The sequence below is a fragment of the Pezoporus wallicus genome, unplaced genomic scaffold (genome assembly GCF_028554395.1).
Source record: "Pezoporus wallicus isolate ANWC-B61680 ecotype Strahan unplaced genomic scaffold, APGP_CSIRO_Pwel_v1 contig_9450, whole genome shotgun sequence".
Lineage (NCBI taxonomy): Eukaryota > Metazoa > Chordata > Aves > Psittaciformes > Psittacidae > Pezoporus > Pezoporus wallicus.
The window spans coordinates 266,958-293,386 of record NW_026637444.1 but is presented as its reverse complement, the minus strand read 5'-3'; the positions used below and the strand labels follow the sequence as shown (position 1 = coordinate 293,386).

General features: G+C 46.4%; 1 protein-coding gene across 4 annotated transcripts; it reads right to left on the bottom strand.

Annotated features, from left to right (window-relative positions):
* Positions 1–660: 660 nt before the first annotated feature.
* QRICH1 (glutamine rich 1) lies at positions 661–26,417 on the bottom strand. Of its 4 annotated transcripts, XM_057405568.1 has the most exons (12): positions 26,284–26,416; positions 25,473–25,533; positions 18,697–19,026; positions 9,991–11,010; positions 6,606–6,783; positions 5,864–6,018; positions 4,994–5,108; positions 3,594–3,702; positions 3,114–3,265; positions 2,385–2,475; positions 1,422–1,620; positions 661–1,120 (listed from the first exon to the last, which is right to left on the bottom strand). In XM_057405568.1, the coding sequence occupies exons 3-11, from the start codon at positions 19,003–19,005 to the stop codon at positions 1,428–1,430; spliced, it is 2,322 nt and encodes a 773-aa protein (XP_057261551.1). In that variant the 5' UTR covers positions 19,006–19,026; positions 25,473–25,533; positions 26,284–26,416; the 3' UTR covers positions 661–1,120; positions 1,422–1,427. The 4 variants fall into 4 exon arrangements, with proteins under 4 accessions (XP_057261551.1, XP_057261553.1, XP_057261554.1 ...); XM_057405570.1 differs by lacking the exon at positions 25,473–25,533 and having other exon boundaries at positions 26,284–26,417; XM_057405571.1 differs by lacking the exon at positions 25,473–25,533 and having other exon boundaries at positions 26,374–26,394.
* Positions 26,418–26,429: the final 12 nt, after the last annotated feature.

The following is a 26,429-nucleotide window of genomic DNA, read 5'->3' as shown; positions in this document are numbered from 1 at the left end:
AGACAAATTCAAGAAGCAGAATCATCTCTCCACATCTGAGAAGCTGGTGGCACAAACAACAAGCCTGGAGTGCTCTCCCATTTCAAGCATGGTTGGCTACCTGCCGGCTTCAAAAGAGCAGACTGTTTGTTAATGGTATAAAATACAGCAACCATTTAAGATGCAGCAAGGCAAGGCTAAAGGGATGGGGGTTATGGTCATGGATTATGCCAGAAGCTACACAGCTGTGTTAAAAACTGTGACAAGGCTGTTAAATGGCAGGAGTAGGCCATGTGCTGCTCCTGGAAGGCTTTTTCCCTCCAACACCCCTCCATCATGCTGTTGGTGTGATGCATTTGTGAAGGTGAGGAGAAGGGGATTCGCCTAAGGGTGAAGCCTCACAGGCTGGCCACAGAACATTTGGACAGTCTGAGCTGGTCTCACAGACCCCATGTTCCTGGCCTGACACTGAGCTTCCATCAGCAAGCAGACATTCAGGTCCTTCAGCAGAAGTTTAATCACCTTCTACCTTCCTAATTTAGGTGAAAAGTCCAGCGGAGTTGAGCTGGAAAGCACAAACAGGGATGAAAACAACCAGTTTGCATACTGACCTTTATATAATGACCCCCCCCACCCTCACAGCTCACTCTTCCCCAAATAAAGACACATTGTTCAATGGCATGTTGAAAAGACGTGCTCGTCATTCTTAATAAACAACTAGAGTAAGAATACATAAGAGAAACAGGGTGGTATCTTTATATGATACACAAGTGTATGTTACAAGAATTCCATCAGGCACAGGAGCCTCGAGGTTTAAGGCCTCAACGTTAGGCCAAAAAAAAAAAAAAAATCCAAAACAAAAGTGTGGTAAAGTTTGTACTTTTAACATCTAAAAATGTCACTTAAAGGTCTGAATAGAAATCGTTGGTTTGCTTTTGTTTTTGTATAAATCACAACTGCAGTTCACTCTCTCCTCTTCCTTCCAAGATAACAGCAAATTAACATCCAAGCACAAGAAAAGAAGATGCCTGCCTCTCCTCCACTGGCTGAGCAGGTCCATCCAGCATTCTGTGCCCTCTAGGCTGCACGTGCTCCAAGGAGACAGAGGCCCCAGCCAGCCAGGCCAATCATGTGGGTTCATGTTTTCTACATCATAAAAAAACACAACAACCCAGAGTCAACCAGCAGCTTTCCACAGCTCCCAGGGATATGCAGCCTCCAATGGTTCCAACAGTTTGGTAGGTTGGGTAAGGATACACAATGGGCAGGTTTTTTTTTTTTCCTTTAGATTCTTTTTAAAGAGAAGAAGCCTAAAAGGGCTTCATAACTACACCAATAAAAAAAACAAAAACTTAGGCATCTCCTTTAGTGTAAAAGTCTGTACAATTTCTCTTTGCTTGTCCCTCCCCCATCACCCTCCCCACCCCTTCTGAGCCAAGAAGGATGCCTTAGTGCATGGTGCTGGCATTAGCCACGGCAATAGCTTCCTGAATCTCTCGTATCACCAGGATCCGGGTGAGCATCTGCTCCATCTGCTCTCTGCTGATGGGCTGGATGGAATACCAGATCGGGCTGTTGGGGGCCACCACTGGCTCCGGTGTCAAGTAAAACGTGTCATTCCGGCCTTTCACACTCTGGGGGCTGTGTGAGGAAGATCAGAAATAACCAGGCTAACACAATGTCCTGGGAGGGAGAGACCACCACAGTCCTCACCCCAGCTCTACAAACCCTCACAGTGAACTTCTGGCTGATGAGACATTACATCTAGGAGTTACATCTACAGACAACAGTGGTCCCAAAGCTTTCAGGCCAAGTCAAGGTTAAAAAGCCATAGTAATGACTACAAGAAAGTGATTTGTATTTCACACTGGTTAAGTATAACACACAGAGAGCTTTGCGGGTCTTTCAGAGTAAAGCAAGGATGAGGTATTTGCACAGCCAAGCTAGCTGCAGACCCATCTGTGCAGAGGAACATTTACATTCATTATCAGTCATAATTTAGATGAGAGTCCTTTGAGGCTCCCTCCAGTAAGTTGTCCTCAATTTTGCTCAGAAGCCAATTTAAATAGGACTCTAATCTTATCTCAAGTAGTGGATGCCCACAAGTCCCAGGCAGAACAGTGAGCTCATGGCAACACAGCAAACCTCTGGAGTATGAGATTAAGAGCAGCCAGTTCACAAATGAGGATTTGTCTCCCTCAAATACCACGGAAGCTCAGCTTAGGTGCAGTCAGAGTAAATCCCACCCTCTCACACCAACACCCCTCCCCATTTTAGGTAAATTTATGCAAATATAGAAACTGTGCCAGCTAGAAAACACAGCCCTGAAAACTAGGCCAGCCACAAGATGCAGCTTAACAGTCACAGAAGGCAAAGCAGTGACAGACATGAACAAGAGCTCTCACCATTTGAAGAGGTAGAAGTCATACAGCTTTATGGGACACCTCAGGGGGTTCTCTGGATTCTCAGTCTGCTCTGCATACATGTCATCTGTAACTACAAACCAGCCCCCCCCAAAAGTGTGTCAGACACTGTATAAGTACAGCACACTAAGCAGTGCCAGGCAGCAACCTGTCACCATAAAAGAGACTGTGCCAGGGCAGAAGCACCTGGTTCTAAATGCTCAAAGCATTTTATGGAGAGTTCACCTTATGTCAGTGCTACTGAAGATCACAACCCAGTCACATCCTTCTTTCCATTTTTCCTCTGCACAGCCCAAAATGAGAGACATCTCACTGCTGAGGCTGCAGTGCCCCATCTAAACCCCGAGCCGGTGCTTTGAAGAGGATAGATGGTACTTACATACAGATTTTATCTGGGTTCACATGAGTCAAGGTAAGGGAAGCCCTCCCAAAGAAGTTTCTCCCTCTGTTCATAAGCACTTACACCCAATAGACCCTTTGTCCATAAAAAATAAAAGTAACAAAGTTATCCTTAGCTCTTGATGAGTCCTGTATACACCCCACGTTAAGGTTATGCCCCCAGGCTCATTATGAGAAGGTACTGCACTCTCTCACACAGAATACATGCTGCTGGGCTGAGAGTAGTTGGCAGAGCCTTGGGTTCTCATAGTTCATCCACCTCCTTCAAGGCCAGTAAGTAAAGAGTCCACCCAAAACACTTGCAGACACTACCTTTCTGTCCTGTCTGGTGTATGCCAGGAGCCTTCAGATAGCGGATACTCGTGCTTTTATCCTTGGGATTAGAAGGGTTCTTCTTGGTCTGCCTCAACACCTTGGAGAAGGCCAGCTTCATGTGCTGGTCTACTGTTTTCAACAGGAAGTATCTGAGTAGCAAGAAGAGAACACAGGACATTCAGGGGCAAGTAAAGGATACAGGACAACACCAAAGCAGTCATCTTTGCTCAGCTGAAGCTTAAACCAACACAGACTTAAAGACTGTTCCAGCAGCGAAGCCACAAACACAAGTTCAGTTTCCCCATAGCAGCTCCTTTCCTTGTTGCTCTGCATCTTTGCCTGATGAGGCTGCAGGACTCTGTGTGCAACCCCTTGGAATCCACGATTCTGCCCTAACCTGGTGCAGTAATTTCCTGCCAACCCTGCCAATGTGTCTGAAGTTTATTCCCCAAAATCCCCAAAGACGTGAGTACTTACTTTGTATTAAAAAACATCAGTGTAGTGAGCAAGGTGGAAGGGGAGTGAGCTCCCAGCTGCTTACACTCCCACAGCATCTCTTCTGTTACATGACTGGAGAGTACATAACCTGCAATAACCAAAAGTCAGCATCATGCCAGGAAACAGTCACAGCAGTGATTTGTAGTCTGTAGCTACTGGAGAACATTTAAATCTGAAGGGAAGGAGGAGGAGGAGGGGGAGATCCTCACTGGTGTAAAAGGTCACTAGTGTGCAAATAACTTTAAACAGCAGGAATGATTAGGAACCCCTTAAATACATACATCAACTGCTAGTTGTGGAGGGTATGCTTCTGCAGCACGCCCATGCATACCAGCCCAGGGAGGAATAAACATCACTTAAACAGCTTTTAATTAATGGCTCAACTCCAATGCAGATGCTCCTAATCCAATAATATGTGAGAGCAGGCAGGCCAGTGTAACAAATCAGCTCTTGGCCCTGCACACAGCTTTAGTCAACACAGTGCCAAGTGATGTATTTTGGACACATGAGTAATCCTTTGATTCTCGGATTTTTTTATCCTTCGTGTAAAAGAGAAATACTATACTCCAAATACATAGATAAACAGGGAAACAGACAGCAAGATGAACTCTAGCACTTGAGAATGCCAAAACACAGATCAAACAGCCAGAGTGAAAACAAAAGGATTCCCAAACTCTCGGTGCTACTGAGCCATTGAGCCTGTAACATCAGCTACCATGCTCAACACAAGCAGTAGCTTCTTCACTGATGTCGTACCAGATCAAAGGGAGCAAAAGGAGGAGCAGCCAGGTTTCCTGCTCTGAAAGTGCAGTTCTTAATCTAGTTTTCACACATAATAACTCTGTCAAAATCTCTCTCTTCTGGAAGTGATCCCCTCACCCCTGCTGCAATCATTTTCTCAGCCCAGGGCTGAGCTGCATTTCACCACAGAATTCAAGGCTCTAATCACACACTGTTTTTTTCTCTGACACTTACTTAGCCCTGCAGACCATATCCATCTGGCTACATGGCAGTATGACAGCGTTGTATTATCTCCCCGAGTTACAGTACATATCAGAGACAAGATGTATAAGTACTTCAGAGGAGAAAGCTTGATTCAGATCAAGGATCAGCTGGCTTCCAAGTAAGCTATGCTCATGATACTACAAATTCCCAACAACCTGCCTTGTGATGGGTGAGAAGTGATAGAAAAATAGCCCTTGACAGGGCTAGAGCCTGACTCATGCTGTAACTCAGCAGTCACTGCAGACACAGGATTTTTCTCCCTGACAAGCAGAGCTGTCCCAGGGACATGAAGCACTTCAAGAGTTTCTGCTGCTGTCCAGTTTAAACATCCCAAACTCCAGAAAGGCTTAAAATTCTTGAACAGAAGTTCTTACCAAGAGGGGACACACGGGGCTGGACATCCTTCAGAACTTCATGCAGCCATTCAGTGAATCGAATGTAGTAGAGATCTGAAAAGATGTCATCTACTCGGCCATTTTCAAAGAGATACTGAAAGAGAGTCACAACACAGTCCAGCACAGTCAGAGCAAGTAATTCCAACACCAGACCTTAGCCTAAAAGCCCAGTACTGGTTAGTCAAGCATTTTACAGCATAGCACTGAAAACATTCTACTTAGAGGGAAAACCCTTGCATCAAGGCCAGTGCAGGGCAGGTAATCTCAGTTACTGTCATGAGAATGCCAGGAGAGAAAGGAAAAACCGTCTTCGAAAGTCAAACTGGTGAGACTTCACCTTTCACTTCAGGTTATTTCACATGACTGTCCTTTGGATGCTAATGTTGCAGGTTAAGGACGGAGACAATTCTTAACCCTCCTATCAGAGTTTAGATCCATCTTGCAGCTCTTCAGAAAGCACACTAATATTACCAGCTTAGAATTCCCACACCACACAAAGCTAAGTTCTTGCCTGTTAAAGCTTCAACTAGATCAAGTTTTGACATTGATAACTGCCTCAAGCATCATCCAACCCTCCTCCCCTGCCAAAATACCCAAAATTTATCATTCTCACCATCATCCTGAACTCGGTTATTAACGATTCTTCACAAATTTAACTCATGAGAGGAGAGCATTGCTGTGCACTGACCACATTTCATCTGGTTGGGGTTTTGTTTGTTTATTTTTAAGCAGAGACTTTGTCTTACAAACTGTTGTGAAGCCAGGGCCTCCATTTCTATAACAGAGAACCCTCCCTCTACATGCTGACGATGCATGGCTCTGCTGCAGAGAGACCTGTCCTCCCCCTACCTTCTGAATGCACAGGAAGATGTAGTAGAGTACATCTGGATCATAGGGTTCACCATCACCATTTCGAGCTTCTCGTGTCATTAAGCATAGCCCATAATTGAGCTCAGCCACAGCTGAGGAGATGAGATCCTCCTGGAACCTCAGCAGCTGGCGCCCTGGAAAACCAAAACAAAGCCATATAAGTTAAGCCATAAAGCCATATTATTCCCCCAACCTTTCAGGAATGGTTTCCCAGATCTCTGCTTTGCCATTCTATGTAGCAGGCTCAGTACTACCTCATTCTCCCAGTATGATAAACAAAACTAAAGCAAATCAGGATTGTAGGCTGTCAGATCTACTAACCAAGCAAGAATCCAACAGGAAGACTCTGTCCTGCCAGCTGCATGACTACTGCCTTCTTTCACCATGTCCACAATGAAACACTGCCCTGCAGCAGCAGGGAAACAGCAGCTCTGTGACTGCTCTGCCAGCCTGGCTGCCACTCACAGCCATTTTGCTCCTCCACGTACCACAGTCACAGCACCCTTTGCTACTACTCCCAGCCTGGGTGCTGGAGCTGGCTCTGCACAGAGCTAACACCTCCCCTGAAGCATGTCCTGTGGCAGTGGAGCAGTACTGCAGAGTAAATCAAAGTTTGCATTTAAAAACAAAGGTGTGCTCTAGGGCAGTAAACAGCCAATGTTTTAGTCACTCCTAATCCCAACTTGAAAGGGAAGACAGGCAGTGTTGTCATGACACATACTTCCAATAGGTGCTAGCCTATTTTGCGCTTCTTTTTCCAGCTCTGCATTCTTGGTCTGTGCCCAGCTTTTCCACACTTCAAGCCCTTCTTCTGGCTTCAGAGAGTTTGGAAGTAGAAGTTCAGGTGAAGTCTGTGGCTGAGGTTGTGGTTCAACTTCAGCAACTTGAACAGTTTGAGCCTGTGAAAGACAACAGTTCAGTCTGAGACACACTTCGATATGCAGAAGTTCCACAAGTTACCCCAAGTAACACTGCAATACCTCTAGCCCTGGGATATCAGCCTTTTGCAACACTCCTCTAATCCAAGGAGCACAACTTTTGCTGTTCAACCTGAACTGCTGCTCACAAAAGAGTATTTATCTCTCCAAGAACTCTTTTAGGTTTGAGGGGATTTAGCAAATCCACACCACTTGCAGCTTGATGCATTCAGAGTCCTGCAGAACATCACAGGAGACCCAACAGCCACAATACCTCTAAGTAGGAAGCCAGGACATTCAAAGGTAAAGATTTTTCTAGAGCTAAAGTCCTCTCAACAACAGACTTGTGGTCTCCCCTCAAACACTGAATCACATCACTATTGATTCTGAAGCCCAGTTTATTCCAATGCATTTTTCTTGGCTTCAGCTAACTTGTCACTGACCCACCACTAAAGTCCATAATCTCACTCAACCAAGAGGAGCCCCAGGCCCCTCACAGACAGAGCACCTACAGAGATCACCAGCCCCCTGGCAAGGAAGAACAGTGAGATGCCATCATCTCTACCAGCCACTGCTGCTCTAAGTCTGGATTGCCCTGAGCAAGGTTCTGGGTACAATGGCACATTGTACACTGGCAGTAGCATCCCTCCCACCCCTGCCCATTGAGGGCAGGCTCTCTTCATTACCCAGTACATAACAGACACTTTGTTCTTATCAAGAACTTAAAAGGTTACTTTATATCTCTTAGAACTAGAACAGCATCAAAACAGCCCTTCAGCGGCACTGCAAATGCTTTCTACCTCCCCAGTACTGCTAATAAGAGCTCACTACTATTCTGTGAAGAGCTACTTTATGACTTACTATAGTCTCCAGGCCCTTTGGAAGTTTACTTCACAGCAGGACCTTAAGTCACCAGGAATTACTACCTCAAACTGAAACTGATTTTACAGCCATAAAGCCACACAGATGATAATGGCAGCTATCCAGAAGGAGCAGCGAGCCCTCCAGCTTCACTCACCCTGTATTCTCTACTGCAACTTCTCCAGCCCATGCCACAGTAAGACTCACAGATAACCTCAGTTACAAACGTTAACCTGAAGCTTTACAGCCCTTAAGTCAAATTCTCAGTGGCACCCGAAGAATGTTAGAGATGGCAGTCCTCACATCAGAACAGTTTTGATTTGTCCTTCTTAAGAGCCACCCCAAAAAGCTTTGTTATAATGAAGTAACTTTTCCTTTGATACTGCCAAGTGTCAATCATCAGTGAGAGTTGCTCTGACAGCACCAGAGACCATAATGAAAATGGCCTAAAGACTGTAGTAATGCCTGTACCTTATTTAGTATAATAAAACCCAGCCACAGAGACAAAGCTCCAGCTCAGACTGGAGCATTCTGACTGCCTCTGGTCAATTCTTCTTTTCCATTAGCTCTTGACAGCTCTTTGCTTCTCACCCCTGCAGCACCAGCAGCAGAGGGAGGCTGTGACTGGAAGAGCCCAGCTTTTATCAAGGCGGATTCTGACAAAGTTGAACTCATCAAGCAAGCCTCTGCCTTGGAGGGGACAGGAGTCCAAGGGTGAACTGACACTCTGGCTCTGCAGGAGCTAGGACAGAGACTCCATGTCCTCCAGAGCTCTGCCCCATTGATCTCCATAGGGCAGGAGGCTTCCCAGAGCCAGCCACCTCCACCAGTCCAACCTATGGGGTGATCTTCTGCCCTGACCCACAGACACCCTGTGCAGAGTGAGGGAGTCACACAGCCTGCACTTAATTGACTGGGCTGGCAGTTGCTTCTTAACAGACTTAACGTTTCTCACAAGTCGAGCAAAATAACTGCAACTTAATACACAATACAGTGTTAGAAGATTATTTCCAATTAGCCATTAAAGAAATTATGGGGCTAATACCTCAGGAACATGGCTTATACCTCCCAAGAACATGGCTTATACTCTTAAAAGACCCTAAAATAAGCCTAAAAGTCCTGTTTAGCAGAAAGGCAAAAAGCTTTATCAACTTAGTTTGTTCAAGCAGCTGAAGGAGATGAAGTGACCTCTGAAGTACCAATACAGGGAAAAGATGAGCTAGGGAAGATTATCTGAACATGACAAAACAAGAAAACCTCAACCAAACAAGCCCCCATGTATTACAAGAACCATAAGCTGCAGCTTAAAGTACAGCTTTATAAAAAGGGCATCCAGGACCTTAAAGTTATCTAGATATGTAGAGAACTGTTTTCAGTGCAGATCCTGGTGGGCTATAGCCCACAACCAACTTGGAAACAACCAGACACAACTACAGAAGGCAATCCTCCTTGTCTCAGTGCTTACTAGTGAAGCAGAGGGCATACACACTTTATAAAGCCAACAGTGTTATTTATAAACCAGATGGAATTTATAACAACATTTATTCTAGCAAGCTTGGGTATTTTTGCCCTCATCCTATTCAGCAAAAACAGGCTCTGATAGGTCAATCACTTTTCACTTTCTGGGAATAAACGATCAATGACATCCATTTGCACATACAAAAGTCCACAGCCCCAGTTATTCAAGTTTTAAAAGCCAATTCAAAATAATCTATAGCTTAAAGTTAGCAACAAAGCCTTTAAAAGAAAAAGCAACAAATCTGTCCACATTTGCCAAGCACCATGAGGAGATGCTTGCCTGCCACTGCTCCTTACTGCTCTCTTGCACACCAGGCATTTCCCAGAAGCAGGATATGGTGTTACAGACACACCTGATCCATGAAGTTGTCTCATAACTAGGGAGATTTCCACACTTCACCCTGGCAGAGGATCTGCTGTGAACCCACGTGCTGTGTAACACGAAGTAACTGATAAGAAGGTGAGTAATGTATTTGCACACCTTGCTGCACTGCAACCATCATTGCCTGGCCACTGCAACCCCCTGGACAGCTCAGGACCTTGGAATACCTGCTATGAAGCAGCCAGCATTGAGCATGTATCTATTACTTCACACCACAGAGAGCAAGGCTGTACTTTGAGGAAGTTTCGAATCCTGTAATTATGTATCAACACATCAGTCTGACACCTATGAGGAGTCAAATGCCCTACAAGAGGATACTGGGACAGACACATTCCTGTTTCCCTATCAGCCGTCTGCTGCCACCCTCCCTCTCTCCAACATTTGGAAGTTGTTAATCGCAGACAGAGTGAGAAGCAAGTTTAACTTACCGAGCAAGTGACTTGTAGCTGTTGCTGCTGCTGCCCCTGCTCCTGGGGCGTGGGCTGCTGCTGTTGCTGCTGCGGGTCCCATATGTGCACTGTCTGCGCTGTGTTCTGGTATGTCCCTGCCACAGCCTGCACTGCCACTGGAATGTGGATGTTGCCATTCATAAACTGCGCTGGAAAGAGCGAATTAGCAAGAGTCTGCACCACCTCCTCATGAGAGTTCTTCACTACTGAAGTACTTCCCACCATCTTGTCCTTGTCATCTTCCAGCTTCACAGTAGCCAGTGTCGTTGGAGAGCCGCTGACATGGACGGCGTTGTAGGCCTCCTGAGGGATGGCAATGTGGGTTATGTTTTGCTGCTGAAGGTCACCACGTGGCTGAGCTGAGTAAACAGGGATGGTCCAAGTCTCTCCAGTGGGGCTAGTAATGGTCCCAGTGGCACTGTACAGGTGGGCACTGTCCACTGTTAACAAGTCTGGCCTTAAAGAGACATAGCTTTGCTGCTGGCCCTGAGGAATGGCCAGCACTGTGGCAACTGGCTGCCCTGAAATAGCATATGATACAGTGATAGGCATATCCACCTTACGCTTCTTCACGGGCTGAAGGACACTGGCAGTGCTGATCCTCCGCTCTCCCTCTCGTGGAGAGCCCTGCTGAGAAGGTGGAGGTGACAGTGCCCCAACTGTCTGGATCTGTATCTGCTGACCACCAGTAATGGCCTGTCCTGCCACGAGCTGGGCCTGGATCTGCTGGTGTTGTATGTGTTCCTCCTGTATCTCCGCAGCCTGGATCTGCTGGGCAGTCTGCACATGCTGCACTTGGATTTGAGCTGCTTGCAGCTGAGATGGGCTGGGGCTCTGAAGAGACTGATTCTGTATTGTCTGGGATGCCTGCTGCTGCGCCTGGCCTTGGATCTGCACTTGCACCTGTATTGGCTGCTCTGAAGCCTGATGGACAGTTAGCTGGGGAGAGAGCTGCTGAGCTGAGACCTGCTGTGGTGACTGCTGGACCTGGACCTGAACCTGCAACACCACCAATTCAGCAGTTAGACATCAGTAATTCAATAGCAGGGGCACCAACAAAGATGATCTACCACTGGAGGTCTATGCTCCAGGTCTTTTATGCTCAGTTTTATGATTCCATACATTAATACATCAGTAAAGACTTCAGGAAAATAGAACCAAGTTGCTCTGGAAGTGCCTGGTTGCTAACAGAGACATGGTAGATGATGCATTTGCTCAGCGCTGCACATGATCACCCTTCTCATCACAGACAGAAGAGCGCGTGAGCTGCATCTCCATTCTCACAGCTCTGTGGGCTCAAGCCAACAGATTGCATCCTTGGGAGCCAAAAGAGTCTTCAGCACCATTTGCATTGCTAAAATGTTATTTCAGCACAGGCTCTGCAATAGCAAGACGTTAAGGTCATGCACATTACAAGTTTATCTTGCTACAAAATGCAAGAGCTTGCCTCATGTTCACCGTGCTCTAAAGATGGTTTTACTGCCTTCAGCCCCAGTTGAAGCACTTGCCAGTGACAGGCAGTAAGAAATATGGGTAAGTTGAAACCAGCACTTGGCCCTTTCCAGATAAAGGACAGAAATACCATTTTGGAAGCACTCTCCAACAGTAATACCACCCAAGCAGGTGTCAACACAGGAAGTTGCAAGCTCAACCTGAGTCTGTCATACACTGAGGAGCAACACTACAGCATTTAGGTTTTAAATGTCACAAGTATTTCCTTGGCAGTGATAATTAAAACCAATTTGATTTTCATTATTTACTTATTCCATTTATTGTTGAAATTACTCAGTTGTATTTTCTAGCTCATGCACTTACACAATGCTGAATAACACAGATAAATTATTTTAAGACTTGTAGCCAAACACAGTTCTTTTTATTCTAGGGGAAAACTAAAAAATAAATCACACCCTCTTGCATCAATGCTCATTTCCCCATGGCCTGTCACACTATCTAGCAAGAGCCCAGGAGCAGACTGAAAGCTAGGAGTCAGAGTGAGCCCATAACTTCACATCCCAGGCCTTGAACCCAGCCCAAGTGGCATCTCCACTGCCAGGGCACCGAGTCAGTTCTGCTCTCCTCATCCAGACACTTCCCCACTCTGTTTCCCTCATTTACAGAGCCCCTTTGTTGCATTTCCCCTGTCCTAGAAGCAAGATCCCAGGTTCCCATGATCCTCTACTTCTCCAGGCTTCCTTAACACTCTGTCTTAAGGGGGGAAATTAATTACTCAACCTCTCCTTTCAAACCCAACAGGGAGATGTAGCGCTTTATTAGTGGCACCTATGAGAGCCATATGAAGTTTGAAGCCAAAACAGATCTATCTAGTTCCAAAACTATGCCTTCCTACTCATGTTCTCTCACCCTTTTCTACCTCACTTTATGGAGTGAGGAAAGCTAACACAGCATTTGCACAGACACCACAGCAGCCAACCTGACAATGCCAGGAACAATCACCACACAGGTCTGCACTGCACAGACACATGAAATCTCACCTCCCAACATCACCTTAAGGTACATTAAGGATTCATTTGCAGCCCATTAAGAGGAAAAAAAGTAGTGTAGCAAAATGCACCACTTGCAGACCAGTTTTTGTAAGTCACCTCCTGTTAAGAACTAATTTTATTTCCAGGAAGAACAGGGAATTTTACAGGTTCTTGCTGGAAGCTATATGCAGCATACTGCAATCCAGATGACGTGGATTTGCTATAATAATTCCCTGCAAGGTAACAAGAAACATATGAGCTTGAGTCAGCACGACAGCTTTAAAAGCTGCATCAGTGAGTGATTTGATCAGGCAGTTAACAGAAAAAGATGGACTCACCTACAGGATGCTGCTTCAGTTCTATTCGATACTCTTATCATACTGCCCCCCAGCATGAGCACTGCCTTGGGCAAACAGGCCCAAGTACAGGCCCCAGTGAAGAGTCCAGGGGAAGGCAGTTCCAATTACACCGCAAAGGCAAGTATTCTCCAAAATATCTGACTTAAATTAATATATAAATACTGTATTAGTGATTTTTAAAGTTCTTGTTCAAAGAATGACCTGCAAGACGAAGGCCTAACACTGGCCAAACTAAATTCATTATTGCACTGATGTATTTTCAGTTTCACCCAAAAAATGTTTGCTTTATCTGCCAGGATTCAAAATCATGTCACAGAAAGAGGCACACATGTCATTTAGCCTGTACTTCTGCAGTGTTTTTTCAGAATCCGCACAGGTTGACTGAGAATTCCTTAGAAGTGCTATTGTTAACAGCCAAAGAATGAGTCCAGACTCAAAAAACGGAAAGAAGTCAGACTCCAGCAAGCCTGGAAGCTCTCTTTGCTGTGCATTTCAGGTGTCATGCTTCTGACTAGAAACTGCTCCTATTTAAAAGGACACTAGAGCTCTACCTACCTCACATTACCCATCCCATGTGAATTACATATCCATTTTTAACAACCACATCTTGCAGTAGATCCCTCCCTATTTTCAAGTAGGTTGTACCCATGAGTGCTGCAATCATTTATTTCTGATTTACAAAGTTCAACCCAGAGCTTCTTCCACTGACCTCATTGCTTAACTTGCTATCTGAGGAAAAAAAGGACAAAGAATCACACTAAACAACAGACTCTGTACAAAGAAGAATGCTTTAAATTTACAGGCAAAGACCAGCAGGGAGAACTTTAAATCTTCATCTTATGCTGAAGATTAAAGTGAGAACATATTATGCTGGAAATTCCTGCGTTATAATGGTGAAAGAAAGGAACTTGCCAAGTTACCGGTACTGAAAAACTGCTTACTGCCAGAAGTTTGGATCTAACAGCACAAGAAGAACCACTTCCCAGCAAGGCAACTTCACACAGAGAAATAAATGGCTTTTACCATAAAACAGCTACAAGTTGAACCAAGTACTAGCTGACTGGAGAATCAGAAGCATTGGAAACCAGATCTACACCGTAACAGGGAGGGCAGAACTTTTAGGATTCCTTTAACAGAAATTTTCTGTCACATTAAGCTCCAAACCATACTGTGGCTAGAACTGAGCACATGCAAAAAGAAAGGTACTCCGTGAGCATGAGAACAGCCAAAGCCTGTCTTCCAAAAGCTTTGTTTCCTCATGGTTGACAAAGTGCCTGACAAACTCTCAAGTAGGATTCAGAGCATGTCTGCCCTGTGTGGATTCTCTGCCCAAGAAGAAATGAGGCTGAAGAACTGCACTTCTGAAACAAGGTGAATGAATTCCCAAGCAAAGGAAATCTCAGCTGTGGACTGACTGGATTACCTACCATTTCTCAAACCCTAACTCCAAATGAGCACACACACACACCAGCTCTTAGAGGCATGGATTGTCCGAGATCTACCTTGCCCCAGGGCACCTGACAGGCTCTTAGATGTCTCTTCTCACAAACACATCTTGGGTTCTGAAGCTACACGCACACTAGAAGTAGCAGGATAGACCAAGAGCAGACCTTCAGAGCAGGACTGACCTGCTGAGGTGTCCACACTACACATTCCAGACAACTATTTCAAACTTAGGTCTACTCTTGCCTACTAGCCAAGCCAGGCAAATACCCACACACAAGACTGCATCTTATTGGTTAGTGTCATCTCAAGGGAATCCCAAACAGGCTCCAAACCTACAAGATGTAAGGGGGGGCAGGTGGCAAATCCAATGTCCCCCAAAAGGTAACCTCAAACTTCCACACCTGAGCAAGGTGACAGCAACCAAACACTTGGACAAAAAAGGGAGAGCTGGAAAAGAGCTATCTCCTCGTTATTTTTAGGCAAATTTAAAGAAAGAAGGCTTAACATACACTTCCCTCAACAACAGTCCTAAGCTAAAGCGACTCCAGCATTAAAAACTACCACTGCAATAAAGAGTTCCTCCTAATGTTATGCCAGAAAGCACATGCACAAGTACAAACCAGATCTGAGTATAGAAGAGGTGAAAAGACTGATCGCTGAAGTAGCAGGAAATGTTGGAACTTGTTATTCAACTACTTTACAGGAAGTCCTTTGCTATCTAAGTAAACAAGGCCTATGGGGAGTGTACAAGTCAGCTTTTCAGAACAACTGCCAAACAGATTCTCACTCCAGGTTTTTCCTCTGCTCATTCATGATCATCAAAGAGAAAATTCCACAGGCCAAATTAGGCCTTGCATGTGTTTGAACAGTTACAATATCAAGATTATGTTGTCAAGCTTTACACTGGGGTAGGATTTAGGTTTAAGGCAGTTAAACCACATGAGACAGGGAAAACAAACCAGCTTGCTTCTCAATAAGGAACCCGCTTCCATAGACAAGAAGGTGCTACCTTGAAAACACCACTCTTGACTACAACCACTCTTTGAAGTGTCATGCTCAGCCCTAGCAAATGCTGATTAATACTATGTGCTACTCTACCATATCAGGATGCTTTGCAAAGGTAAGCAAATAGGAGCTGTATTTCCAGGCTAAACTTCAAAACCAGCGCTGAGGTAGAGGAAGTGCACCCATCAGAAGCAAAGGGAATATGTATTCTGTTCAGAGCCAGAGATAAGATTTTCTCCTGAGCTACTTCAGTGCATCTTTCCCTGCTTTATGTCATTAACAACAGTCTGCAGTCACAGAATAGGCTGGGGGAGGACTGAAGCATCTGAACAGTAAACACACAAGGAATTAAGCAATTAAAGGTCTAAGCATTAACTGCAAGGCATTTTACACCAGCATTTAACCATCCCCTATATAGTTCTGTGATCTTGTTCACCTATAGTACCTTCCCCTCAAGCCCTGTTTGAGAAGCTCTTGCCACCTACCACCAGACTCTTGCATTAATAAATAGCTGAAACTGAGGATCTTCCCACACACACTGTATGTGTCCTAAGCAAAGATACTTTGTCCTCTGATATTTTTTCAGTTTCCTCTGTTATTCTTTCAATTGTTTTCTTGCAGAAGAGGAAGAGGCACAAGAGGTTCACTGACCTCTGCGGGAAAACTGTATTCAGTAAGCAAGTCAGTGCTAACACCTCACTGACACCGTCAATTCCAAGGCCTCAACGCACAAGCCCAAGCAACAACATTCTCACCAAAGGCAGAGCTGACAAAACTCTTACTTGACTGGAGCAAAATACAGCCCTTGCCAGCCACCCCCTGATGCAGCACAAGGAATGACAGCTTGACATACTGAACTCCTTAAAACAGCACCACTGCAATACTGGGCACAGAAGGAATTCCAAGACACTTGCACTGCAGCATGGTGTCTATAACTCAAGAGTTGCATCCACTCAGCCTTTAAAATAAACATTTGGCAACAGCCTGTTGAACCTTTTAAGCAGGAAAACCCTAAGGTAGCAACTTCTTCCAACAGGAAATGTATTTTGCCAGGATAAATAAAAGCAGTCAACAGTCATACAGTGTCTTTGGTTATTCACAGCAAGTAACATCTAGGATGAAACTTGAGCACTGTCTATCTTTATGATGGTACAGTTGTCATCAGCACTTCACCCGTTAAGGTCACCTGCCTGGTCATATTATTAGTCACCCTCAGCCCCACTGTCACATTGCCAGATATAAACAGCCATTCAAAGGGTCTTCCACTCATTTCCAATTGGATTAGCAAGAAATAAAGAGATTATCAAGTCAAGTACCAGGAATGACATAAGTCTGGCTTCAGTGGGTGACCAAAATTGCTCACAATAAAACACAAGTATTTCAGCTGGATCTGGTGCCCAGCTCTAGTAGGGGGCACTGTTACCCCCAGAGTCACCACAAGACTCAACCCTGTTCAGACACAAAGCTCTGCTACTGCTGCCACAGCAACACTCCTGAAACAGGTAAGCACTAACTCACGACTTTAACATAAATCACATCTCAGTAAGACAGAAAACACCCTTGCAAAGGGGTAAAGACATTTCTTTCCACTCCATCCTTACCAAAAACCTTCATTTCTGAGCTAGCTGCTCAAAATCATGTGAATTCAGCTGTGGCAGTATCTAGTACCAGTTGTGTCACCTCTGTTCAGGGAGGCTGCAACATCCTCAAGCGAGCAACAGGGAAGGCAACACAAACACTAACTCCGAAATGTGTTAGCAGATGAGAACATGGGTAATTTAAAGCAGAGTCACATCAGAAACAAGGTGGGGAGAACAGACACTGTTCTTTAGGAATGCTGCTGAAATCCTGACTTTCACCAGGTGTGTTTCGCATGCAGGGTAATGACACTTGGTTTCAAACTAAGAACAGGTCCCTGGCAGCAACTCCACAGTTCTTTTCAAGAAGGTCAGGAGACTGCTTTTCTCTGGAGCATATGATACCTGATCTCCCTATCTCTGAGAAGACTTGCGAGGGTCAAGCCTGAACTTCGAGTAGTTTTGAAAGGAAGCAGCAGCAGGGGAGGGGACACCAGATACCTTCCGACTTTTACAATTGGTCTGGGGACCCTCCACATCTTCAAGGCTGAGGCACCCAGAAGCCAACCCTTTTAGTCCTTCTACTACAAAATGAAGCCTCTTCCCCAAAATGTGCTATCTGGCAGAACCAAACCCACTCCGATCAGTTTGAATAGAGCCACGCAGAGATCCAAGCTCTGTCTGTGAGACTGTAGAGGCTTTTATCCTTCAAAATCCTTGCAACACACGTTACTGTGGGGCAACAGGTTACAGAAGTCCCTGTTAAGCATTCATTTACTCAATAGAGAGAGTAATTGGAGATGAGCTGCCCAGTGAAAGACATAAGTTTGTCTTTGCTGTAGGATAAAAGCATACAAGCCAACTGCTAGTGCAGGTCTGCTGTACTGCAGCAAGTTCACACTACCTTATCTCTACTCATTTGTGCTTCCATACCCTCATTTGTTGCAAAAGAGGAGAGCTCACAACTTTACATTCATGCTACAAAAAGCACAAAGATTTCTATCTGAAGTGTACCAGAATTAAAGCTGTCAGATTTCAACTGTTTGGAGACATATCAATAAGAAACCCTTAGTAAATGCCCTGCCACCTATGAACTCTTTGAGTTACAAACTCTGTTTGAAGACCAAAGTTGTATGTTCGGGGTTGGGTTTTTTCCCCTCTCTGGTGCTGTATTTGCTCATTTAATACTTAATAAAAATTACTGCAATACATAATAAAACAAATAATGGAAAAGCCTCCTTCCATAGTGCAAAGGGATCATGTATCTTGACAGACATGCATCTTTTTAAGAGTTCCTTTCCTGAAAGGCATCTTCCCCTGGCTCATACCATCGCTTCGCTCCCCCGCATCTCCCCTCACTTAAAAGACAATTCAGGAACTACAACTTTTAGAATGTTCAAGCAAAACCTGATTTCATTAAAGAAAGGATTGAGAGCCCACAGCCACCCCGAACAACCAGACAGAGTAAGACCAGCAGAGGGGGGTGGTATTTATAGCAGCTTCACAGAGAGTATGGGGCACTGAGGAGCTGTGTACATGCCAGAACTGTCAACCATGTTTCCATCAGGTTACGCCACCACATTGCTATGTGTGCTGCTCCTCCTGCAGCAGGACTCAATGGAGGCACAGGCAAGAGAGACATTTACTATCAAATTCCTTAAATGAAAGGGAAATAGTGCTGTTCTATATAAAGTTAATGGGCCTTGCTTTGCAAGTGCTTGCCTGTGGTTTCAGGTTAGACAGTAGCTGACCCCGAACACTGCTCCAGGGCTTAGCAAGTCATACATACATTTAGATATGATTTAAGATGCTTACCTGGACTTGCTGGGGTTGCTGAACCTGTATCTGCTGCTCTGGCTGAGTTTGCTGCTGGACACTGGTTGTCACAGGACAAGCAAGTTCAAGCAAAGACCCAGCCACCTCTGTGCTGTCCGTGTAAATGCAGTTGCCACCCTGCTGATACACCATGGTGGTGGTGGCTGTCTGCTGGAACTCCTGCAGAGCTTCCGGGCCCTTGGAAGCAAGGGAGTCCAGGAACTCCTTCATCCTGTGCTGGGGGATTGTTCGTGCCTTCACACGGATATATTCTTCAAAAGAAATGGTGTTCTCCAGAGAATTATTCATATTGCAAGGTCCTCAGGGTTCCTTAAGGAAAGAGAAAGTGAAAGTCTGAACTGCAGCTCTCCTTTGATACAAGGATACTCCTGACTCCAGTAACCGTATGAAAATTGGCAAACATGCAGAGCCAGATGCCTGAGACAGATGCTTTAGTTTTACAAGGCATCTTGTATTACTACACATTGCTCAGATTAACCCTGAGCAGCTCAGGGATGTCTGAACCATAACCAGGTGTAACTGTTATTACTCAAAGAGCTCACTGCCATGTAACATCTTCTAGTGCTGTACTTCCCCCAAACCAGGCGAGTCCCACAATAGATGAACTCAAGTCTCACATCTTGTCTGTTTGCAACATGCAGTATTAGTGAGAGAAGCTCAGAAATCAACAGCTGTGGACCTGCTCTGCGGACACAGAGGTCGGAGAGCCAAGCAGTACGTTCTATCAGGCCATGCAGTGCTATTCTAGGCAGCTAATGGGAAGCACAACGGAAGAGCAACAGATGCAGCATCAGCCCACTGCTATTAGGACTAGGGCAGCTTACTGATCTGAACATAGCAAGCAAAAAGAGAGTGCTTGAATCAAGAGATTCCTCAAATGGGGAGCTACACACATGGAAGAAACAGAGCTCTGGAAGTGACAAAGGCAACAGCAGCAGCAGGTTTTGATGTCCTTTAATATAGGGAGAAGTTAACATGAAACATGCCGTGTTTGACAACAAAAGAGAGAAAGCAAAAGAAATCAGGTGATCAGTAAGAAAAAGCAAGAAAAAAAACACTACAACAAAGCTAACTCCACCTGAGCACATCAGAAAGCTCTGGGGTATGCTCTGACAGCATTGACTTATCTTGTTTAAAGCCACAAATGGAATCTGCAGTGAGTAAAACACTGGTTGTTTTTAAGGCACTAATTAGTCTTGATAAAAGATGAAGAGATTTGAGCTGTAACACTACCAGATACTGAGATAGTTGTGAAAAGATGTGAAACAACACAAGGTTAGGACTAGAAGAGGTGATTCAGTACTACTAGATCAAGCTGTAAAAAGGAGGAAAAGGGACAAACATCATATATGTACATTATGCCTGTAAGTTCTAAAGAGAATAGGGACAAACCCAGAACCTTTTGTATCATTTTACCATGATTTAACCAAGTGGAACCAAGACAGATACACATGGTTGAACATAAGACTGTAACAGCCAGCGTGAAAACATTAGGTCCAGGCCCCCGTGGCACCCAAGCTTATTCCACAAGTCCAGCCCCAATTCCCACCAGGATCAGTGGGAGCCAGAGCAAATCCTGACCACTCTTCACCCTTATGTGACAGCAGTCTCAGCACACACAGGCTTTGTTTACATGGAAAGGTTCATGGCTACTGCACTGGACCAGGCTCAGAGGAGAAAGAATGAATATCAAAGGTAAGGGGGACACACATGAGGCAATTCGTGCTCTATTTGTAGTCTGTGGAGTTATTAAGCAACAACTGTTGCCGTATGACATTACTACAGAAAATACTCTTATAACATGCATCAACATTTATAGCAGAAAGCACCAGTTCACAGTGTCCACCTTGTAAATCCAACAGCTCTTCAACATTCAACAATAGAGCCCACAGCTAGACAGAAAAAGAGTTCTCCTGCCTTGCAGATAGTCTGGTATTTCACATATTCAAGGCAGTTCCATACGATAGAGCCAGTAAGACTATTCACTTAGTTGCAACAGAGTCAGCGAGACTACTGACTTAAGTTGCTCCTCCAAGAGCCACCAAAGAGTACCCCACACCTCCACAGGACACATTATTAACCTTCCCCCAAAGAGACTGCATGTGCAGGGAGAAACCAGTAGAAAACAGCCTTGTTAATGCATCCCCAGTGACTCAGGACCTACACCAGCTGTACTCAAATGCATCTGCATCTAAGATGCTCTGCTACATATTATGAAGTGGGAAGAGATTTTAAGCTATTAACTTGTCCCCATTTTCTACTTGGAGCTTGCAAACATTTGACTTTACAAATGCAAACATTTCACCCAGTCAGTTGCCAGCACCTATAATAAATGCTCAGAGCAATGTAGATATATTCCAGCCGCTCCAGCCAAAGAGCCGGCTTCATTTGGACTCGGCTTGGATGCCTCTGTACAAATGCCCGTAGCATAGGGAACAAAAAGAGGAATTAGAGATGTGTGCACGTCTACGGGGGCATGATATAATAGGCATCGCAGAAACATGGTGGGATGGCTCCTATGACTGGAGTGTTGGAATGGAAGGTTATAGGCTCTTTAGAAAAGACAGGCCTGGCAGGCGGGGAGGGGGAGTTGCCCTTTATGTTAGGGATAGGCTGGAGAGTATGGAACTCTGTCTGGGGACAGGTGAGCAGTCCACAGAGAGTTTGTGGGTCAGGGTTAAAGGGAAAACAGCTATGGGACACATTACTGTGGGGATCTGTTACAGACCGCCTGATCAAGGAGAACCTGCGGATGAAGCACTCCATAGACAGATAGGAAAAGCCTCACCCTCACAGGCCCTTGTTCTCATGGGTGACTTCAACCACCCTGACATCTGTTGGAAGGACGGTACGGCCCGGCACAAGCAATCCAGGAGGTTCCTCGATTGTGTAGAAGACAACTTCCTTCTGCAAGTAATAGAGGAGCCGACAAGGAGAGGTGCCATGCTTGACCTTGTGCTCACCAACAGGGAAGGGCTCATTGGAAATGTGACTCTCCAGGGCAGCCTTGGATGCAGCGATCACGAGATGCTTGAATTCGAGATCCTCAGGACAGTGAGAAGAGCAGGCAGCAAGCTCACTGCCCTGGACTTCAAGAGAGCAGACTTTGGCCTCTTCAGGAACCTGCTTAGGAAGGTTCCATGGCATATAGCCCTAGAGGGCAGGGGGGCCCAAGACTCTTGGCTGATATTCAAGGATCACCTGCTATAAGCTCAGGAGTGTTGCATCCCAACCAGAAGGAAGTGCAGCAGGAGGGCCAGGAGACCTCCTTGGATGAATAAGGAGCTCCTGAGGAAAATTCAATTGAAAAAAGAGGCAAGGACAGGCGACCTGGGAAGAGTACAGGGATGTTGTCCGGGAAGCTAGGGACCAGGTTAGGAAAACTAAGGCCCAGTTAGAATTAAACTTGGCTAGGGATGTTAAGGATAACAGGAAGGGATTCTATAGGTATGTAGTGAATAAAAGACTAGGGACAACGTCGGCCTCCTCTGGAAGCTATTAGGAGAACTAACTACACAGGATTTGGAGAAGGCTGAGGTTCTGAATGACTTCTTTGCCTCGGTCTTCACTGGCAAAGGCTCTGACAAAACCACCCAAGTCTTGGAAGGCAGGTGCAGGGACTGTGAGAATGAAGACCTTGCGCCCACTGTAGGAGAGGAACTGGTTCAAGACCATCTTAAAAAAAATGAACATGCTGGTGAGATCCATCCACAGATCCTGAAGGAGCTGGCAAATGAAGTTCCGAAGCCACTGGCCACCATATTTGAAAAATCATGGCAGTCAGGTGAAGTTCCCAGTGACTGGAAAAAAGGAAATATAACCCCCATTTTTAAGAAGGGGAAGATGGATGACCCGGGGAATTACAGACCAGTCAGTCTCACCTCTGTGCCTGGCAAAATCTTGGAGCAGATTCTCCTGGAACGCATGCTAAGGCACATGAAAATCAACAAGGTGCTTGGTGACAGCCAGCATGGCTTCACTAGGGAAATCCTGCCTGACCAATTTGGTGGCCTTCTATGATGGGGCTACAGAACTGATGGACAGGGGTAGAGCAGTTGATGTCATCTCCCTGGACTTGTGCAAAGCGTTCGACACTGTCCCACACGACATCCTTGTCTCTAAACTGGAGAGACATCAATTTGATGGATGGACCACTCGGTGGATAAAGAACTGGCTGGATGGCCGCACACAAAGAGTTGTGGTCAATGGCTCAATGTCCGGCTGGAGAGCAGTAACGAGTGGTGTCCCTCAGGGATCGGTGCTGGGACCGGTCTTGTTCAACATCTTCATCGCTGACATGGACAGTGGGATTGAGTGTGCCCTCAGCAAGTTTGCCAATGACACCAAGCTGTGTGGTTCGGTTGATACGCTGGAGGGAAGGAATGCCATCCAGAGGGACCTTGACACGCTTGTGAGGTGGGCTGATGCCAACCTCATGAAGTTTAACCATGCCAAGTGCAAGGTCCTACACCTGGGTCGGATCAATCCCAGGCACAGCTACAGGTTGGGCAGAGAAGAGATTCAGAGCAGCCCTGCAGAGAAGGACTTGGGGGTGTTGGTCGATGAGAAAATGAACATGGGCAGGCAGTGTGCGCTCGCAGCCAAGAAAGCAATCGTATCTTGGGCTGCATCAAAAGGAGCGTGACCAGCAGGTCGAAGGAGGTGACCCTGCCCCTCTACTCTGCTCTTGTGAGACCTCACCTGGAGTATTGTGTGCAGTTCTGGTGTCCTTAACATAAAAAGGACATGGAACTGGTGGAACAAGTCCAGAGGAGGGCCACGAGGATGATCAGGGGACTGGAGCACCTCCCGTATGAAGACAGACTGAGGAAGTTGGGGCTGTTCAGTCTGGAGAAGAGAAGGCTGCGTGGAGACCTCATAGCAGCTTTCCAGTATCTGAAGGGGGCCTATAGGGATGCTGGGGAGGGACTCTTCATTAGGGACTGTAGTGACAGGACAAGGGGTAACAGTTTAAAACTTAAACAGGGGAAGTTTAGATTGGATATAAGGAAGAAATTCTTTCCTGTTAGGGTGGTGAGGCACTGGAATGGGTTGCCCAGGGAGGTTGCGAATGCTCTATCCCTGGCAGCATTCAAGGCCAGGTTGGACGAAGTCCTGGGTGAGATGGTTTAGTGTGAGGTGTCCCTGCCCATGGCACGGGGGCTGGAACTAGATGATCTTAAGGTCCTTTCCAACCCTAACTATTCTATTCTATGACTTCAATACTACAGTGAGGCTTTCAGAAGAGCAGAATCATTCTGCATCCCCACCTTAAGTTACACAAGCAGACACAGGTTTCAGAGGGAAGACTCTCCTGAGGAATAAGCCTCAAGACCACCACACTGGGAACCCAGGTGTTAACACTACAGGGTTTGAGATGATCTGCTCTTCAACAGCAAGCTGCTGCTGAACAGGATGCCCTCCCCTCTCAGCACAGGTCTTGCCTTCTCCCTTGACTCTTGCATTGGTGCTTATTATGTTGCAGCAACTCGGGGAATAGGTCTTCACCTTCTGTTCATCTTCTTTAGGGAGAGGGTGGGGAGGTCAGCAGGGCCACTGCTTTCAGCAGCAACTACCCATTAACCTTCACTTTTACTTTGGAACTTGAACCCTTCTGCCAAGAGCTGCTCAGAGGCACATCATGCTTCTGTGCAGCAGAGACCAAAAGCCACCAGAAACGCAGATGCACAAGCAGAAAGCCCAAACGTAAAGAGGTCCACCACCAAAGCATCACCTACCTCTTCCAACCACCAGGAAGTGCAACAAACCCAACACTAGTTAGCTACAAATCCCTGACCCTGCTCAGCTTCTCCATCTTAATTACTTCTATTTTGCATTAAAATCAAGAACCTACTAGGCTAGCCTTCCCTGACCAGCAAATATTCCTCTGTCACAAGCTGTCAGAAGGTATCTCTCTTCTACCATGGAAAGTCCTTTACACTTGAAGTTACTACACTGAGAGCCACCAGTGACTAAAACCAGTGAGATGCTCACTTGAGCCACAACAGCACTCACAGACCCATGCAGGGGTCAGAACCCCACTGCCCCACATGGCATCTGTCCCTGCTCTGCAACAGCAGCAGGATCTTCCTTTTGTCTACAGCTCTGGCAATCAGAAAGGAGCAAAACATGCTGCAGGTAACATCACAGGCTGGAGTGTGCTTCTCCCCAAGTTGTTCCTCTCAGTCTGAAGGCTGTTTGGGGTTATTTAACCAAAAGCACTGAGCCACCCAAACCTGCACTTCACAAAGCCCCAGGAGCAGCAGAGGTACCAGGTCTAGATGAAGATTCAGGAGAATAACACTGTACTCCCAGAAGTTTTATTCACTAAAACCCAATCCACCTACATTTATGGCAGAAAGCCTCCTTTAAGGCTCAGGTGCGCACTCAGCAAGGTTTTGTAGAGCAACATACACAGCTTGCTGCTGCAACCACCACTTTTACTGTTAGTTATTAAAACATACTGATTTAGGCATTCCACTTATCCTGTAGACACACATTAGAAACAGCAAACACCCATCACTAGATCTCAGCAGCATGTTTTTAATACTGAAGTCTAAAATCAAAGAGCATCCAGGCAATAAGCTTTCTCTGCTATAGGGAAGGAATTCAAGACCATGGCATTTTTTTCCCAGGGAATAAGTTCAAGAAACTCTTTGAAGATCATGAGCACATACGGTTAGTTCATAAAACTTAAGACTGAGGTTACTGAAAACACACACACAACTTGCAGCATGTGGACAATCTGGACTCACCAGTCACCATGTTGCATGTATTTCTGCTGCTCTTGTCCTGAGCTCTTAGACTTGTAACGTTCTGGAGAAGACAGAACAAAGAAGCTCTTTCCATCCCCAGTTCCTCTTTTCTTTATTAAAGCCATTTTATTTTTAATATGTAATCCATGAAGAGAAAAAACAAAAAAGAACCCCCAGGACAGACAGATATGATCATCCACGCAGCCAGCGGCTCCTACTGAAGAACTGCGAGGTGCCAAATTTGTAACCATTGTGTCCCTCGGCCTGACCGGCATGCCCAGGGACGAGCACAGCTGTGACAGGGCGCAGAGCGCTCACACCCTGCGGTGCCCGGCGCAGCGCAGCCGGTGACACCGGACTTACTGCAACACAGAACTTAGAACAAGGCAGCAGCAGCAGTGACCGGATCCAGAGGTCCCCCCCTGCTCGTGTGCCCGGCGCTGCCCCGAGGAGCCACCCAGCCCAGCCGAGGCGAAGCTCCATATTTAGCCCCTGAGATCATCGGCCGCGGCTCAGCCTCTGCCCCAGCGCTGCCCGGGCCGCTCCCGCCGCCTTTGTTCCCCGGCGGGGCGGCCAGCACCGGGCCTGCAGGAGGAGGCGGAGGCGCCGCCGCCGCCCCCCCCTTCCCCACACACTCCCCGCCGCCATGTTGGGGGCTTCGCGGGGGACGGCGGCCGCCGAGGGCCGCGCCGAGGCCGCGCCTTCCGGTGCCCGCGCGCGGAAACGGCCGCCCGCGGAGGACCGGGGAGAAGGGGGGGGAAGAAGCGGGGACGCGCCCGGTGCAACGCGAATGGGGGAGGCCCCGCCTCACCCCGGCCCTGCTGCCGCCGTCGCACCGCGCCGCTGCCGCCACCTCGGCCCCGAGTCTTTTCCCCTCACAGCTCCCTGGGCGCCATCTTACATTCAACCCCCCGCAGCCAATCAGCGCGTACCTCCAGCCTCGCGAGAGGACACCCA